Source organism: Saccoglossus kowalevskii, chromosome 13 (assembly GCF_978046115.1).
Source record: "Saccoglossus kowalevskii chromosome 13, keSacKowa6.1, whole genome shotgun sequence".
Lineage (NCBI taxonomy): Eukaryota > Metazoa > Hemichordata > Enteropneusta > Harrimaniidae > Saccoglossus > Saccoglossus kowalevskii.
Genome location: NC_140653.1, coordinates 2,558,642 through 2,579,604, shown reverse-complemented (window position 1 = coordinate 2,579,604; position 20,963 = coordinate 2,558,642). Strand labels below are relative to the sequence as shown.

The 20,963-nt window shown below is 36.9% G+C and overlaps 1 protein-coding gene across 1 annotated transcript in view; it reads left to right on the top strand.

Annotated features, from left to right (window-relative positions):
* The first annotated feature begins 4,851 nt into the window (after positions 1-4,851).
* The window catches only part of LOC100377612 (coiled-coil domain-containing protein 112-like), a 62,707-nt gene continuing 46,595 nt past the window's right edge, over positions 4,852-20,963 (top strand). The window contains exons 1-2 of the mRNA XM_085506860.1: positions 4,852-4,902; positions 14,177-14,280. Coding sequence (XP_085362986.1) covers positions 4,882-4,902; positions 14,177-14,280 — 125 coding nt within the window. The 5' untranslated portion in view covers positions 4,852-4,881. The remainder of the gene's footprint in view (positions 4,903-14,176; positions 14,281-20,963) is intronic.

Here is a 20,963-nt window from a genome sequence, read left to right as displayed (position 1 = left end):
TACAATAATAACTTTATTCAAAGATTTATAAATCTTTGCTATACATCTTTTATCAGAAATATGCCATAAAAGTGATATTTATTATTTATATTAAATAAATAGAAGAATAATGAAATAAAAATGATGTAAAATGCAATTGATGTATGTGCACGCTATATACCTCATGAATATAACCACAGATAGAACCTCATGAATAGAACTTCACAGACACGACCTCACGAATAGAAGCTCACTGATACCACCTCACGAATAGAACCTCACTGATACAATCTGTCTAGTAGAACTCCACAGATAGGACCTCACGAATAGAATCTCACAGATACGACCTTATGAATTGATCCTCACAGATACGACCTCGCGAATAGAACCTCACAGATACGACCTCACGAATAGAAGCACACAGGTACGACCTGACAAATAGAACCTCACAGATACGACCTCACGAATAGAACCTCACAAAAACGACCTGACAAATAGATCCTCACAAATACGACCTCGCGAATAGAACCTCACAGATACGACCTCACGAATAGAAGCACACAGGTACGACCTGACAAATAGAACCTCACAGATAGGACCTCACGAATAGAATCTCACAGATACGACCTTATGAATTGATCCTCACAGATACGACCTCGCGAATAGAACCTCACAGATACGACCTCACGAATAGAACCTCACAGATACGACCTCACGAATAGAACCTAACAGATACGACCTCACGAATAGAACCTCAGAGATACGACCTCACGAATAGAACCTCACAGATACGATCTCATGAATAGAACCTCATGAATAGAACCTCACAGATACGACCTCACGAATAGAACCTAACAGATACGACCTCACGAATAGAACCTCACAGATACGACCTCACGAATAGAACCTCACAGATACGACCTCACGAATAGAACCTCACAGATACGACCTCACGAATAGAACCTCACAGATACGACCTCACGAATAGAACCTCACAAAAACGACCTCACGAATAGAACCTCACAGATACGATCTCATGAATAGAACCTCACAGATACTACTTCACGAATAGAACCTCACAGATACGACCTCACAAATAGAACCTCACAGATACGACCTCACGAATAGAGCCTCACAGATACGACCCCACGAATAGAACCTCACAGATACGACCTCACGAATAGAACCTCACAAAAACGACCTCACGAATAGAACCTCACAGATACGACCTCACGAATAGAACCTCACAAAAACGACCTCACGAATAGAACCTCACAAAAACGACCTCACGAATAGATCCTCACAAAAACGACCTCACGAATAGAACCTCACAAAAACGACCTCACGAATAGAACCTCATAAAAACGACCTCACGAATAGAACCTCACAAAAACGACCTCACGAATAGAACCTCACAAAAACGTCCTCACGAATAGATCCTCACAGATACGACCTCACGAATAGAACCTCACAGATACGACCTCACGAATAGAACCTCACAGATACGATCTCATGAATAGAACCTCACAGATACGATCTCATGAATAGAACCTCACAGATACGACCTCACGAATAGAACCTCACAGATACGACCTCACGAATAGAACCTCACAGATACGATCTCATGAATAGAACCTCACAGATACGATCTCATGAATAGAACCTCACAGATACGACCTTACGAATAGAACCTCACAGATACGACCTTACGAATAGAACCTCACAGATACGACCTCACGAATAGAACCTCACAGATACGACCTTACGAATAGAACCTCACAGATACGACCTTACGAATAGAACCTCACAGATACGACCTCACGAATAGAACCTCACAGATACGACCTCACGAATAGAACCTCACAAAAACGACCTCACGAATAGAACCTCACAAAAACGACCTCACGAATAGAACCTCACAAAAACGACCTCACGAATAGAACCTCACAAAAACGACCTCACGAATAGAACCTCACAAAAACGACCTCACGAATAGATCCTCACAGATACGACCTCACGAATAGAACCTCACAGATACGACCTCACGAATAGAACCTCACAGATACGATCTCATGAATAGAACCTCACAGATACGATCTCATGAATAGAACCTCACAGATACGACCTCACGAATAGAACCTCACAGATACGACCTCACGAATAGAACCTCACAAAAACGATCTCACGAATAGAACCTCACAGATACGACCTTACGAATAGAACCTCACAAAAACGACCTCACGAATAGAACCTCACAGATACGACCTCACGAATAGAACCTCACAGATACGACCTCACGAATAGAACCTCACAGATACGATCTCATGAATAGAACCTCACAGATACGATCTTATGAATAGAACCTCACAGATACGACCTCACGAATAGAACCTCACAGATACGACCTCACGAATAGAACCTCACAAAAACGATCTCACGAATAGAACCTCACAGATACGACCTTACGAATAGAACCTCACAAAAACGACCTCACGAATAGAACCTCACAGATACGACCTCACGAATAGAACCTCACAGATACGACCTCACGAATAGAACCTCACAGATACGATCTCATGAATAGAACCTCATGAATAGAACCTCACAGATACGACCTCACGAATAGAACCTAACAGATACGACCTCACGAATAGAACCTCACAGATACGACCTCACGAATAGAACCTCACAGATACGACCTCACGAATAGAACCTCACAGATACGACCTCACGAATAGAACCTCACAGATACGACCTCACGAATAGAACCTCACAAAAACGACCTCACGAATAGAACCTCACAGATACGATCTCATGAATAGAACCTCACAGATACTACTTCACGAATAGAACCTCACAGATACGACCTCACAAATAGAACCTCACAGATACGACCTCACGAATAGAGCCTCACAGATACGACCCCACGAATAGAACCTCACAGATACGACCTCACGAATAGAACCTCACAAAAACGACCTCACGAATAGAACCTCACAGATACGACCTCACGAATAGAACCTCACAAAAACGACCTCACGAATAGAACCTCACAAAAACGACCTCACGAATAGATCCTCACAAAAACGACCTCACGAATAGAACCTCACAAAAACGACCTCACGAATAGAACCTCACAAAAACGACCTCACGAATAGAACCTCACAAAAACGACCTCACGAATAGAACCTCACAAAAACGTCCTCACGAATAGATCCTCACAGATACGACCTCACGAATAGAACCTCACAGATACGACCTCACGAATAGAACCTCACAGATACGATCTCATGAATAGAACCTCACAGATACGATCTCATGAATAGAACCTCACAGATACGACCTCACGAATAGAACCTCACAGATACGATCTCATGAATAGAACCTCACAGATACGATCTCATGAATAGAACCTCACAGATACGACCTTACGAATAGAACCTCACAGATACGACCTTACGAATAGAACCTCACAGATACGACCTCACGAATAGAACCTCACAGATACGACCTTACGAATAGAACCTCACAGATACGACCTTACGAATAGAACCTCACAGATACGACCTCACGAATAGAACCTCACAGATACGACCTCACGAATAGAACCTCACAAAAACGACCTCACGAATAGAACCTCACAAAAACGACCTCACAAAAACGACCTCACGAATAGAACCTCACAAAAACGACCTCACGAATAGAACCTCACAAAAACGACCTCACGAATAGATCCTCACAGATACGACCTCACGAATAGAACCTCACAGATACGACCTCACGAATAGAACCTCACAGATACGATCTCATGAATAGAACCTCACAGATACGATCTCATGAATAGAACCTCACAGATACGACCTCACGAATAGAACCTCACAGATACGACCTCACGAATAGAACCTCACAAAAACGATCTCACGAATAGAACCTCACAGATACGACCTTACGAATAGAACCTCACAAAAACGACCTCACGAATAGAACCTCACAGATACGACCTCACGAATAGAACCTCACAGATACGACCTCACGAATAGAACCTCACAGATACGATCTCATGAATAGAACCTCACAGATACGATCTCATGAATAGAACCTCACAGATACGACCTCACGAATAGAACCTCACAGATACGACCTCACGAATAGAACCTCACAGATACGATCTCATGAATAGAACCTCACAGATACGATCTCATGAATAGAACCTCACAGATACGACCTCACGAATAGAACCTCACAGATACGACCTCACGAATAGAACCTCACAAAAACGATCTCACGAATAGAACCTCACAGATACGACCTTACGAATAGAACCTCACAAAAACGACCTCACGAATAGAACCTCACAGATACGACCTCACGAATAGAACCTCACAGATACGACCTCACGAATAGAACCTCACAGATACGACCTACATCGTAATAACGAGATAAAATTTTATTTTTCTCGAAAAACGAACTTCGCTACATTGTAATAACGAGATAAAATTTTATTTTTCTCGAAAAACGAACTTCGCTACATCGTAATAACGAGATAAAATTTATTTTTTCTCGAAAAACGAACTCTGCTACATCGTAATAACGAGATAATATTTTATTTTTGTCAAAAAACGAACTTCGCTACATCGTAAAAACGAGATAAAATTTTATTTTTCTCGAAAAACGAACTTCCCTACATCGTAATAACGAGATAAAATTTTATTTTTCTCGAAAAACGAACTTCCCTACATCGTAATAACGAGATAATATTTTTTATTTTTTTACAAAGCGTGGCCCTATTAGGCTTCCGTACATAACTCGTCTCGAAAAGTTAAATAAACTGGAACGCATTGCTCTGACGTTGATGGCAGTCTTTAACAGAGTAACGAAATAACGAACATAAGAGTATTCAAGATGGCTGCCTCCGTTGCAAAGGTAAATGATCTCATTGTTTACATCTGTTGTTGCACATTTTCTATCTAATCCTTCAACTCAATTTTCATAATATCAGGAATTTAAGTCTTAATAGTTATTCATGCATTGACTGGTATGCTGAAAGTACAAGTATATAACCGCGTGGTGGTAAAATAACCAGTTTTCGAATCGCATTGTCCACAGTCCTATTTTCACTACGATCAGCGCTGACAGCATTGACAGGTCCCGGCTTGTCCGTTGAACAAATCCCTGATTTCAATGCTGTGTAATTATCTGTCAGACTAGGGATAATCACCAAAACAATAGAAAACGGAGGTTTCAATATGAAGTGCAGCGCAGTTCCGTTGATCGCAGACATGTTGTTTACCATCTTTTTACTTATCCGACCACAGGCGCTCGATACGTTTCTTGGACACTGATCATACTGACAACATTAGGAAAGTTTAATTCAACACACAGTTACTGATCTTACTGGCAACATTAGGAAAGTTGAATCCAACACACTGATCATACTGACAACATGTAGAAAGTTGAATCCAACACACTGATCATACTGACAACATTAGGAAAGTTGAATCCAACACACTGATCATACTGACAACATTAGGAAAGTTGAATCTAACACACTGATCATACTGACAACATTAAGAAAGTTGAATCCAACACACTGATCATACTGACAACATTAGGAAAGTTGAATCCAACACACTGATCATACTGACAACATTAGGAAAGTTGAATCCAACACACTGATCATACTGACAACATTAGGAAAGTTGAATCCAACACACTGATCATACTGACAATATTAGGAAAGTTGAATCCAACACACTGATCATACTGACAACATTAAGAAAGTTGAATCCAACACACTGATCATACTGACAACATTAGGAAAGTTGAATCCAACACACTGATCATACTAACAACATTAAGAAAGTTGAATCCAACACACTGATCATACTGACAACATTAGGAAAGTTGAATCCAACACACTGATCATACTGACAACATTAGGAAAGTTGAATCCAACACACTGATCATACTGACAACATTAGGAAAGTTGAATCCAACACACTGATCATACTGACAACATTAAGAAAGTTGAATCCAACACACTCCATACTGACAACATTAGGAAAGTTTAATTCAAGACAATGATCAAACTGACAACATTAGGAAAGTTGAATCCAACACACTGATCATACTGACAACATTAGGAAAGTTGAATCCAACATATTGATCATACTGACAACATTAGGAAAGTTGAATCCAACACACTGATCATACTGACAACATTAGGAAAGTTGAATCCAACACACTGATCATACTGACAACATTAAGAAACTTGAATCTAACACACTGATCATACTGACAACATTAAGAAAGTTGAATCCAACACACTGATCATACTGACATTAGGAAAGTTGAATCCAACACACTGATCATACTGACAACATTATGAAAGTTGAATTCAAGACAATGATCAAACTGACAACATTATGAAAGTTGAATCCAACACACTGATCAAACTGACAACATTAAGAAAGTTGAATCCAACACACTGATCATACTGACAACATTATGAAAGTTGAATCCAACACACAGTCACTAATCACACTGACAACATTAAGAAAGTTAAATCCAACACACAGTCACTAATCACACTGACAACATTAAGAAAGTTGAATCCAACACACTGATCATACTGACAACATTAGGAAAGTTGAATCCAACACACTGATCATACTGACAACATTAAGAAGGTTGAATCCAACACACAGTCACTAATCACACTGACAACATTAAGAAAGTTGAATCCAACACACAGTCACTAATCACACTGACAACATTAAGAAAGTTGAATCCAACACACTGATCATACAGACAACATTAAGAAAGTTGAATCCAACACACTGATCATACTGACAACATTAAGAAAGTTGAATCCAACACAATGATCATACTGACAACATTAGGAAAGTTGAATCCAACACACTGATCAAACTGACAACATTAGGAAAGTTGAATCCAACATACTGATCATACTGACAACATTAGGAAAGTTGAATCCAACACACTGATCATACTGACAACATTAGGAAAGTTGAATCCAACACACAGTCACTAATCACACTGACAACATTAAGAAAGTTGAATCCAACACACAGTCACTAATCACACTGACAACATTAAGAAAGTTGAATCCAACACACTGATCATACTGACAACATTAGGAAAGTTGAATCCAACACACTGATCATACTGACAACATTAAGAAAGTTGAATCCAACACACTCCATACTGACAACATTAGGAAAGTTTAATTCAAGACAATGATCAAACTGACAACATTAGGAAAGTTGAATCCAACACACTGATCATACTGACAACATTAGGAAAGTTGAATCCAACATACTGATCATACTGACAACATTAGGAAAGTTGAATCCAACACACTGATCATACTGACAACATTAGGAAAGTTGAATCCAACACACTGATCATACTGACAACATTAAGAAACTTGAATCTAACACACTGATCATACTGACAACATTAAGAAAGTTGAATCCAACACACTGATCATACTGACATTAGGAAAGTTGAATCCAACACACTGATCATACTGACAACATTATGAAAGTTGAATTCAAGACAATGATCAAACTGACAACATTATGAAAGTTGAATCCAACACACTGATCAAACTGACAACATTAAGAAAGTTGAATCCAACACACTGATCATACTGACAACATTATGAAAGTTGAATCCAACACACAGTCACTAATCACACTGACAACATTAAGAAAGTTAAATCCAACACACAGTCACTAATCACACTGACAACATTAAGAAAGTTGAATCCAACACACTGATCATACTGACAACATTAGGAAAGTTGAATCCAACACACTGATCATACTGACAACATTAAGAAGGTTGAATCCAACACACAGTCACTAATCACACTGACAACATTAAGAAAGTTGAATCCAACACACTGATCATACAGACAACATTAAGAAAGTTGAATCCAACACACTGATCATACTGACAACATTAGGAAAGTTGAATCCAACACACTGATCAAACTGACAACATTAGGAAAGTTGAATCCAACACACTGATCATACTGACAACATTAGGAAAGTTGAATCCAACACACTGATCATACTGACAACATTAGGAAAGTTGAATCCAACACACAGTCACTAATCACACTGACAACATTAAGAAAGTTGAATCCAACACACAGTCACTAATCACACTGACAACATTAAGAAAGTTGAATCCAACACACTGATCATACTGACAACATTAGGAAAGTTGAATCCAACACACTGATCATACTGACAACATTATGAAAGTTGAATCCAACACACAGTCACTAATCACACTGACAACATTAGGAAAGTTGAATCCAACACACAGTCACTAATCACACTGACAACATTAAGAAAGTTGAATCCAACACACTGATCATACAGACAACATTAAAAAAGTTGAATCCAACAGACTGATCATACTGACAACATTATGAAAGTTGAATCCAACACACTGATCATACTGACAATATTAGGAAAGTTGAATCCAACACACTGATCAAACTGACAACATTAGGAAAGTTGAATCCAACACACAGTCACTAATCACACTGACAACATTAAGAAAGTTGAATCCAACACACTGATCATACTGACAACATTAGGAAAGTTGAATCCAACACACAGTCACTAATCACACTTACAACATTAAGAAAGTTGAATCCAACACAATGATCATACTGACAACATTAGGAAAGTTGAATCCAACACACTGATCATACTGACAACATTAGGAAAGTTGAATCCAACACACAGTCACTAATCACACTGACAACATTAAGAAAGTTGAATCCAACACAATGATCATACTGACAACATTAGGAAAGTTGAATCCAACACACAGTCACTAATCACACTGACAACATTAAGAAAGTTGAATCCAACACAATGATCATACTAACAACATTAGGAAAGTTGAATCCAACACACTGATCATACTGACAACATTAAGAAAGTTGAATCCAACACACTGATCAAACTGACAACATTAAGAAAGTTGAATCCAACACACAGTCACTAATCACACTGACAACATTAAGAAAGTTGAATCCAACACACTGATCATACTGACAACATTAGGAAAGTTGAATCCAACACACTGATCATACTGACAACATTAAGAAAGTTGAATCCAACACACTGATCATACTGACAACATTAGGAAAGTTGAATCCAACACACTGATCATACTGACAACATTAGGAAAGTTGAATCCAACACACTGATCATACTGACAACATTAGAAAAGTTGAATCCAACACACTGATCATACTGACAACATTATGAAAGATGAATCCAACACACTGATCATACTGACAACATTATGAAAGTTGAATCCAACACACAGTCACTAATCACACTGACAACATTAAGAAAGTTGAATCCAACACACAGTCACTAATCATACTGACAACATTAAGAAAGTTGAATCCAACACACAGTCACTGATCATACTGACAACATTAAGAAAGTTGAATCCAACACACTGATCATACTGACAACATTAAGAAAGTTGAATCCAACACACTGATCATACTGACAACATTATGAAAGTTGAATCCAACACACTGATCATACTGACAACATTATGAAAGTTGAATCCAACACACAGTCACTAATCACACTGACAACATTAAGAAAGTTAAATCCAACACACAGTCACTAATCACACTGACAACATTAAGAAAGTTGAATCCAACACACTGATCATACTGACAACATTAGGAAAGTTGAATCCAACACACTGATCATACTGACAATATTAGGAAAGTTGAATCCAACACACTGATCATACTGACAACATTAAGAAAGTTGAATCCAACACACTGATCATACTGACAACATTAGGAAAGTTGAATCCAACACACTGATCATACTAACAACATTAAGAAAGTTGAATCCAACACACTGATCATACTGACAACATTAGGAAAGTTGAATCCAACACACTGATCATACTGACAACATTAGGAAAGTTGAATCCAACACACTGATCATACTGACAACATTAGGAAAGTTGAATCCAACACACTGATCATACTGACAACATTAAGAAAGTTGAATCCAACACACTCCATACTGACAACATTAGGAAAGTTTAATTCAAGACAATGATCAAACTGACAACATTAGGAAAGTTGAATCCAACACACTGATCATACTGACAACATTAGGAAAGTTGAATCCAACATACTGATCATACTGACAACATTAGGAAAGTTGAATCCAACACACTGATCATACTGACAACATTAGGAAAGTTGAATCCAACACACTGATCATACTGACAACATTAAGAAACTTGAATCTAACACACTGATCATACTGACAACATTAAGAAAGTTGAATCCAACACACTGATCATACTGACATTAGGAAAGTTGAATCCAACACACTGATCATACTGACAACATTATGAAAGTTGAATTCAAGACAATGATCAAACTGACAACATTATGAAAGTTGAATCCAACACACTGATCAAACTGACAACATTAAGAAAGTTGAATCCAACACACTGATCATACTGACAACATTATGAAAGTTGAATCCAACACACAGTCACTAATCACACTGACAACATTAAGAAAGTTAAATCCAACACACAGTCACTAATCACACTGACAACATTAAGAAAGTTGAATCCAACACACTGATCATACTGACAACATTAGGAAAGTTGAATCCAACACACTGATCATACTGACAACATTAAGAAGGTTGAATCCAACACACAGTCACTAATCACACTGACAACATTAAGAAAGTTGAATCCAACACACAGTCACTAATCACACTGACAACATTAAGAAAGTTGAATCCAACACACTGATCATACAGACAACATTAAGAAAGTTGAATCCAACACACTGATCATACTGACAACATTAAGAAAGTTGAATCCAACACAATGATCATACTGACAACATTAGGAAAGTTGAATCCAACACACTGATCAAACTGACAACATTAGGAAAGTTGAATCCAACACACTGATCATACTGACAACATTAGGAAAGTTGAATCCAACACACTGATCATACTGACAACATTAGGAAAGTTGAATCCAACACACAGTCACTAATCACACTGACAACATTAAGAAAGTTGAATCCAACACACAGTCACTAATCACACTGACAACATTAAGAAAGTTGAATCCAACACACTGATCATACTGACAACATTAGGAAAGTTGAATCCAACACACTGATCATACTGACAACATTAAGAAAGTTGAATCCAACACACTCCATACTGACAACATTAGGAAAGTTTAATTCAAGACAATGATCAAACTGACAACATTAGGAAAGTTGAATCCAACACACTGATCATACTGACAACATTAGGAAAGTTGAATCCAACATACTGATCATACTGACAACATTAGGAAAGTTGAATCCAACACACTGATCATACTGACAACATTAGGAAAGTTGAATCCAACACACTGATCATACTGACAACATTAAGAAACTTGAATCTAACACACTGATCATACTGACAACATTAAGAAAGTTGAATCCAACACACTGATCATACTGACATTAGGAAAGTTGAATCCAACACACTGATCATACTGACAACATTATGAAAGTTGAATTCAAGACAATGATCAAACTGACAACATTATGAAAGTTGAATCCAACACACTGATCAAACTGACAACATTAAGAAAGTTGAATCCAACACACTGATCATACTGACAACATTATGAAAGTTGAATCCAACACACAGTCACTAATCACACTGACAACATTAAGAAAGTTAAATCCAACACACAGTCACTAATCACACTGACAACATTAAGAAAGTTGAATCCAACACACTGATCATACTGACAACATTAGGAAAGTTGAATCCAACACACTGATCATACTGACAACATTAAGAAGGTTGAATCCAACACACAGTCACTAATCACACTGACAACATTAAGAAAGTTGAATCCAACACACAGTCACTAATCACACTGACAACATTAAGAAAGTTGAATCCAACACACTGATCATACAGACAACATTAAGAAAGTTGAATCCAACACACTGATCATACTGACAACATTAAGAAAGTTGAATCCAACACAATGATCATACTGACAACATTAGGAAAGTTGAATCCAACACACTGATCAAACTGACAACATTAGGAAAGTTGAATCCAACACACTGATCATACTGACAACATTAGGAAAGTTGAATCCAACACACTGATCATACTGACAACATTAGGAAAGTTGAATCCAACACACAGTCACTAATCACACTGACAACATTAAGAAAGTTGAATCCAACACACAGTCACTAATCACACTGACAACATTAAGAAAGTTGAATCCAACACACTGATCATACTGACAACATTAGGAAAGTTGAATCCAACACACTGATCATACTGACAACATTATGAAAGTTGAATCCAACACACAGTCACTAATCACACTGACAACATTAGGAAAGTTGAATCCAACACACAGTCACTAATCACACTGACAACATTAAGAAAGTTGAATCCAACACACTGATCATACAGACAACATTAAGAAAGTTGAATCCAACAGACTGATCATACTGACAACATTATGAAAGTTGAATCCAACACACTGATCATACTGACAATATTAGGAAAGTTGAATCCAACACACTGATCAAACTGACAACATTAGGAAAGTTGAATCCAACACACAGTCACTAATCACACTGACAACATTAAGAAAGTTGAATCCAACACACTGATCATACTGACAACATTAGGAAAGTTGAATCCAACACACAGTCACTAATCACACTTACAACATTAAGAAAGTTGAATCCAACACAATGATCATACTGACAACATTAGGAAAGTTGAATCCAACACACTGATCATACTGACAACATTAGGAAAGTTGAATCCAACACACAGTCACTAATCACACTGACAACATTAAGAAAGTTGAATCCAACACAATGATCATACTAACAACATTAGGAAAGTTGAATCCAACACACTGATCATACTGACAACATTAAGAAAGTTGAATCCAACACACTGATCAAACTGACAACATTAAGAAAGTTGAATCCAACACACAGTCACTAATCACACTGACAACATTAAGAAAGTTGAATCCAACACACTGATCATACTGACAACATTAGGAAAGTTGAATCCAACACACTGATCATACTGACAACATTAAGAAAGTTGAATCCAACACACTGATCATACTGACAACATTAAGAAAGTTGAATCCAACACACTGATCATACTGACAACATTAGGAAAGTTGAATCCAACACACTGATCATACTGACAACATTAGGAAAGTTGAATCCAACACACTGATCATACTGACAACATTAGAAAAGTTGAATCCAACACACTGATCATACTGACAACATTATGAAAGATGAATCCAACACACTGATCATACTGACAACATTATGAAAGTTGAATCCAACACACAGTCACTAATCACACTGACAACATTAAGAAAGTTGAATCCAACACACAGTCACTAATCATACTGACAACATTAAGAAAGTTGAATCCAACACACAGTCACTGATCATACTGACAACATTAAGAAAGTTGAATCCAACACACTGATCATACTGACAACATTAAGAAAGTTGAATCCAACACACTGATCATACTGACAACATTATGAAAGTTGAATCCAACACACTGATCATACTGACAACATTAGGAAAGTTGAATCCAACACACAGTCACTAATCACACTGACAACATTAAGAAAGTTGAATCCAACACACAGTCACTAATCACACTGACAACATTAAGAAAGTTGAATCCAACACACAGTCACTAATCACACTGACAACATTAAGAAAGTTGAATCCAACACACTGATCATACTGACAACATTAAGAAAGTTGAATCCAACACACTGATCATACTGACAACATTAGGAAAGTTTAATTCAAGACAATGATCATACTGACAACATTAGGAAAGTTGAATCCAACACACTGATCATACTGACAACATTAAGAAAGTTGAATCCAACACACTGATCATACTGACAATATTAGGAAAGTAAAAGTTTAATCTAATCACTAAATAATCACTCCTAGCCACTGGACTTGAAAAAAATAACTGACATTATAAATGGTTATTTATAAATTACAGCCTTTACATTTTTTTGTTTCATTAAGGCAAGCAATGAAGGAAGTGACAGGAAAACATGGGCATGGAAGTCTAAAACTGAGCATGCAAAGAAGATGCAGCTACTTAAAGATATTGATCAGCTGGAACAGAAGTGAGTGCAATGGCATTTGTATTAGACTGTGTTCTGGTTCTCATTTTGAGAATATCTAAAGATGGGGATTACTAATTTGGGTCCCATTTACACGTCTGTCTGTATGTCTGTCATTTTCTCAGATACTGTACATGTATGTCAAGACCAATTTGTTTAAAGAGAACATTTGCAGTATAAGACCTTCCTAGACATTTGAATAATTAATGGTTAGAGAACAATCAGTATATTGCAACCAAAGACTGAATGGCATAAACATTTCATGTATGTACTGACTGGAAATGCTTGTCATGTATATACACAAATAGTGCTGCTTTGTTTGTTTGCATAAACTGAGGTTTCTCAGTAATTCTTAAAAGTACATGTATGTCAAAATCGAAAGTATCAACTTTGTCTTGCCCATAGTGTAGTGTAAACGAAGGGTAAGGTATAGCAGTGTTCTCCCCAGCATTCAATTTGTGTGCGGTGCCGCCACGCTGCTTTTCTTGCCCGCCACTGTGGTCTCGAGCCGCCACGGTGATTAGTAAGACCGCCACAGTGCTTTTTTCATTGTTCATCCTGTGAACTGTATTACGAAATATAGAAAGAAATACGTAGCTATCAGGGATCTTGCCACGCTTCCGACCAGGACTATTGTCCGACGTACCTATTATTATGTAAATGATATGCAAATCATATGCAAATTAGTCCGCCACAGTGGTTTAAATTCCTGGGGAGAACACTGGTATAGTAAGGAAAAGATTTTGGTGTTGTCGTTGTTGTCGGTGTGACTTACGGGTGTGATAACTCAAATAATTTTACATGATCGGTTTCATGTTTGATACTGATGCATTATACTTGCATAATTAATGAGAGATGGCTACTGATTGGTTTTCTCTTGTGGACGCGATAACTCAGGTAATTTTTACAGCATCGGTTACAAATTTATATATGGTATAAACAAAGGTGTAAAGATAACCAAGTTCAATATTAGCGCACTTTTTTTGCATAATTGATGAGATATGGAGTAATTATTTTTTCAGTTAAAACATAATTGTTGTAAAGCTTTTTTAGTTAAAGAAAAGTAATTTGAATGTTTTCAAATTCAATCTCTCTAATCTGTATCAGGATTTAACGAGAAAATCCATGGTGTAATAGTTGTTTTGTAATTGTTGTGAAAACCCAGTGAATAATTAACCTCTTTACAGTATTAATTTAACTTGCACAATTATATAAGTGTCATTTCAATATTATCAATATTTAGAATAACTTGACTTAAGAAAAAAGAGTTTTAGACTAAAACGTGAATAAAATCGTAAATACATGCAGGAATTAAGAGCATGCGAGTCACAGCCTAACAGTACAGTAAACAAAAAAACGGAATAATCCCTTCCGCGATAATAAATTGCAAGCGAAAATAAAGTATTCTACAGTATATATATTGTACATACTCCAGCATTTACAAGCTACATTCTTACCAAATCATAGTCAAACTGACTATTTTGAACTGTAGGCATCAATCAGCGATTCTGCCAATGACGGAGAGATAAAATCTAGGTCAGGGGAAGCCCCATGACCCCATAATTTTTTTCCCTTACGTCACAAACCATGTGACCGAGGTAATGTGTCGACGGGGATGAAGTCTAGCGGCTCTGCTTGGAAAGCCTGCCTTTCCTGTCCGGGTTTCTGGCTTGGGTTGCTACCGTAGCCAGCGGTAGCCGACACTGTGGCTGGTAGGATAAGTTTTTTAGCTCCGCTGTTGACTTTGTCAAGCGGAGCTTATCATACAAAATGTATGAGTGATTGTCCGTCGTCTGTGTCAATGTTTTACTTTTTCGACTTCTTCTTGAAAACTACTAGCCTGAATGCTTTGATACTTGGTGTATATGTATCTTGGGTAGACCTCTCTTAGACTTGTTCATTTCATGTTGATATCTTCAATTCTCCAATTTTGGTGAATATTTTTGGCATTTTTGGTAAAAAGTACATTTTCGACTTCTTGTTAAAAACCGCAAGTCCAATTGCTTTGATATTACATATATAGGTACTAAATATGGACTTCTCTCAGATTTGTTCATTTTGTAATGATATCTTTAATTCTCTAATTTTGGTGAATATTTTTGTCATTTTTGGTAAAAAGTGATATTTTCAACTTCTTGTTAAAAACCGCAAGTCCAATTGCTTTGATATTACCGGATTCGGCTGATACCCCGCCCTGGGCGATCTTATGGAGGAGTCGTTTTTTTTTAGATCACCCGGACGATCTTTTGGCAGATATTACGAGGCCCATCTTGTCTGGAAAAATAACCCTGCGTTGATAAAAATGGTCTAGAAAAAATAATGTTTAAAATAATGTTTCGCGTTGGCCAAATATAATCATGCAAAGTATAAATTCAAAGTGTTTTAATACGTTGGTGAGAGGTCGCATTTTACGTGAACAAGAACATGCACAAAGAAAAAAAAGCAAGTCAAAGTCGAAACGGGGTGCATCATGGACATGACACAACACACGTTGCAACAACTGGCTGATCAGCGACATCATTTTGGGACGCAATTGAACTTCAAATACTTTGCGAAACTTGCTGCGCGGTGATGCTGGCATCAAGTGTGTGTTGACCGAAGTTTGACCCCAAGTCACGCGCTGAGCTGGCGCATTACCTTAGCAACCTTTTTCTTTTGTGGTCCGCGCATCGATCTAGTAAAATTTCTATAATCCGACCGTACTGTAATTACGCAACTTGTATGCAACTCTGTACTGGCTTTGAATATATCAACGTCGTTTACTTAGTGCACTGCTTTTCTAATTACGCAAATTTGTTTACAATATTGTACCAGCTCTGAATATTTCAACTTTGTAATGTATTGCTTTCATGATAATTACGCAAACTCAAGTTAATTTTTACTATTGTTAGGATGCTGACCCAGGGTATTGGGTCTGTGAATATTTCAATATAACTGACTTGATAATGCGTTGAATTCGTAATAGTTACGCAAACATAAACATGGGCGCATTTAAATCATTAAAAATGATAGTACAGACAATATTTTAAATACTTGTGATTCATCGATGTTCCAATGGTGGTTTTTTTATTCGAAATGAAGTAACATGTAATATAAACCATACCATGCGTCAAGTTAAATTTTACTATAATATAATAAACTCTGGACAGCGCACTTCAATCGCAATATTCATGTACATTTCGACTGAACTCTAATAACCACGCGTTAGAATTACGTACGGCATTGGGCAATGACTTCCATAGTTCACGCACTGATATTTAAATTCGGGTCATCCAGCTTGACGCAAATCAATATAGTTACTTGTCATGTGCTCAAAAAATCTTTCAACTCTCACAAATACCATGAACGCGAAGAGTTAACTGGGGGTTAACTGAAAGGGAACGTCTTTTTTGGACAAAAAACATGTCAGTACAAGATTATGTGTACAAGGTTAGCTTTATAGAACGTACATGACCGCTTAACTCTGTGTTTTTTTATAATCATGTCGCATGTGAAACGTAGGAGACATTTTAGTTCGCCCATTTCTTGTTTACCGACTTTTTGTCTGGAATGCGACACAGACAAAGATTAAACATTACTGATAACAACCAAGAGGCTCGAACCAGGAAGGCTTGTATATTTTAAACTTCGTAAATAACATTCTTTTCAAGCGTAGACTTTATTCGAGTGTAATAAACGTAAGTGAAATGTATTTTAACGAGTCATAATACGCAACAACAATTCGTATACAGCATTGGTTTTATTGAAGTTTTAATGCTTTTCGACTTTACAGTGAATTATTTTAGCGTCATATTTGAAATAGCGCGCTCGATACAAGATGTCCGATGATAAAATTGGGGTCTGTAAAAATGTTTGTTGGTTCAGTCAGGCAATGTGTGGACCAAAACATCGCCCACTATTTGAAACATTGCCCATGGGCGGGGTTTAGGATGGGCAGGGTATCAGCCGAATCGGGTACATATATAGGTACTACATGTGGACCTCTCTGAGATTTGTTCATTTTGTGATGATATCTTTAATTCTCTAACTACCTACTATTTTCCTTTTACCAGACTTAATTTCTATTCACAAACTCTCTGGTTTACATTATAGTTTAGAAGTCGATAATCAATATAATTGTGTATAAAAGCACCCACACCACCTCCCCTTCCATTATTTCTAATGTTACGTTCAAATGTACCCTGATGGGATATGAAACAGTTGTGGATTATTAAAGTGCCAAATTTATGATATTCCAATTATAATTCGGTCTCTATTCGTCCATCTTGTTTTTTGAAAATGTTGTATTATGGACATGCTTTGTCAGTTTTCATTCAAACTTGGTACATAGATTATATATGTTAGAATACATGTCCATGACAATTTCTTTCGCTATTGGATCAAAGATGGCTGACTGGTAGGCATCTGACTTTTTGGCCTTACTACTATATTTTTATTCGTATTTGGCACATACATCATACATGTCACTTTGTTTCATAATCAGATCAAAGATGCCCGAATAACGGCTGTTTTTATTTTTGGCCATATTACTATATCTCTGTCACCCATGTATCATTTTCATTTATATTTAGCATGTGTGGTAGACGTGGTTTGGCGGTCTAGGCTAGGATTTCAAAATGGTCTCTGAAGGAGTCGGGAAGGCAAGATGGAACTTTTATAGGGGCAGACTGACATAATAAAGCACAATATACATTCGAATAAAATAATAACAACTGGATTTAATACTAAATATCCCTATCACAATTAATGTGCTAGCATATAAAAAGAAAGACTTATCTGATCAGCTTAGTGAAAAATGATAATAAAGAGTCAGTGTCAAACTTCAGTGATGATCATGTGATGAAAGTCAAGCATACATTGTAGTTCTCCCACACAATGGAGATGAGGAGAATAGCTGTGCGCAGTTGAGTAAAGTTATTGTAGCAAGTTCAGATCTGGAGCTCAATGCGGTAGCAGACAGCAAGTAGTCAAGCAGTGACACACAGGTACTGGCAAAGATCAGGAATAGGTAGCCTCCATAGAGTAGGTTCCATCATTGGATACAGAGTCATTTGTAACCCCTATAGTCTGTGGTCTTTCCAGCTATCATTGACTGTATGTAACAGTACAATGTACCGTGTCATCTTGCAGGAGCCTCATACTTGAGCTGTTGACTGCTAAAAGTTTCACCGAGGACTGACTAAATGTTAGTTTAGCAGCTGTTGGTCAATGTCATTGGTAATGCAACAATAAACACATAGTTTCTCATGTGTATCTGTTTACTGAAGATGGGCAGTTTTAATTACATATACTTTATAGGGGAACCGCCCTTGAAACTTGTCATCATCTTGTGATATAGAATCACAGTTGTTACCTTAGTACTTGACAGTTCCCACGGCTAAAGTTGGGCCCAAGAGTGATAGAATGTAACTTAAACTAAAAGAGTGTCTAATATTAAGTTTACTCAGTACATCAAAGGCCTGTTTCACACATGTCATAAATGGATACATGTACATGTCAATTCAATTTGCAATTTGATCAAATATGGCCGACTGGCGGCCATCTTGTTTGTTTAATATGTGATAACTTGGACATGCTTTCACTTGTGATCTATGTTTTTCTTTGCTATGTCTTAAACCGGAGGGGTCGTCACGCAACACATGATCGAATTTGATGTTAATAAACAATCTGTTGTATACGCCACTTGGGACTCATATTTCAAGGACGCGCTCACGACTACTTCAATATAACAAGCAAAAAGAGAACTTTCAAAAATTTTATGGGGACTGTGTCATTTTCAATGACTTGTGCATTGTAGAATAAGGCAAGTTCATAAAGCAGTTTGAAATTATCAATATTTCTGTTAAGTGAACAGATGTTTATGTGAGAAACACTGAACAAACTATTGGAATCTGAATTAAATTTTTCATTTAATAATGTTTACGGTTTTACAACTTCCTATCACATATTTTAGTAATAGTGAACCAGTTTCTATTTCACATTGCCTTAATGATTATTTTAGTGAAGAAACAATACATGAATATTTGTGTAGTCAATGCAACAAAGTTCATAACATTGTAAAAAATGTGACCAATCAAGTATTAGGTACCACCATACCTTGTTATACAGTTGAAATGTTTTTCAAATTTTGGAAATAAATTTAAACATGTCTGAGTATGTAAGCAACAGTTACTATGGTAATACTTTATACAAGTTATATGGTGTAATAGTACATCAGTCTAATCCATTAAATTACTATGCCTGTATTAAAGCATCTGATAATAACTGGTATAAATTCAATGATGATAGCGTAACACTTATTGATATCGAAAATGTTTTAAAAGAACAGGCTTACATGTTATTTTATCAGTTGATAGAAATAAATAGTAATTTTTATGAACCCACCAATTACAGTCAAGAACCATGTCACATACATACTTGGCTAGATTTAACTACTGATGTGAAAAATCAGGTTCAAAATAAGGCCAAAAAAAAACAACTTATGTTGCCCTCAAGTCGAAAAATTGGGTAGGTCGATCGGATTTTTTTTTTTTTTTTTTTTAAACTAAATTTCAAATTCAATAGTTGATCCAGCTTTTGCTGTCATGCACACAGCAAACGTGTTCGCCACTTTCGCTACCGCTGTACGCATGTACGTAAAGTCGATGACAAACAAGCGCTAAAAGAACGTGCAAAAGGCGTCCTTT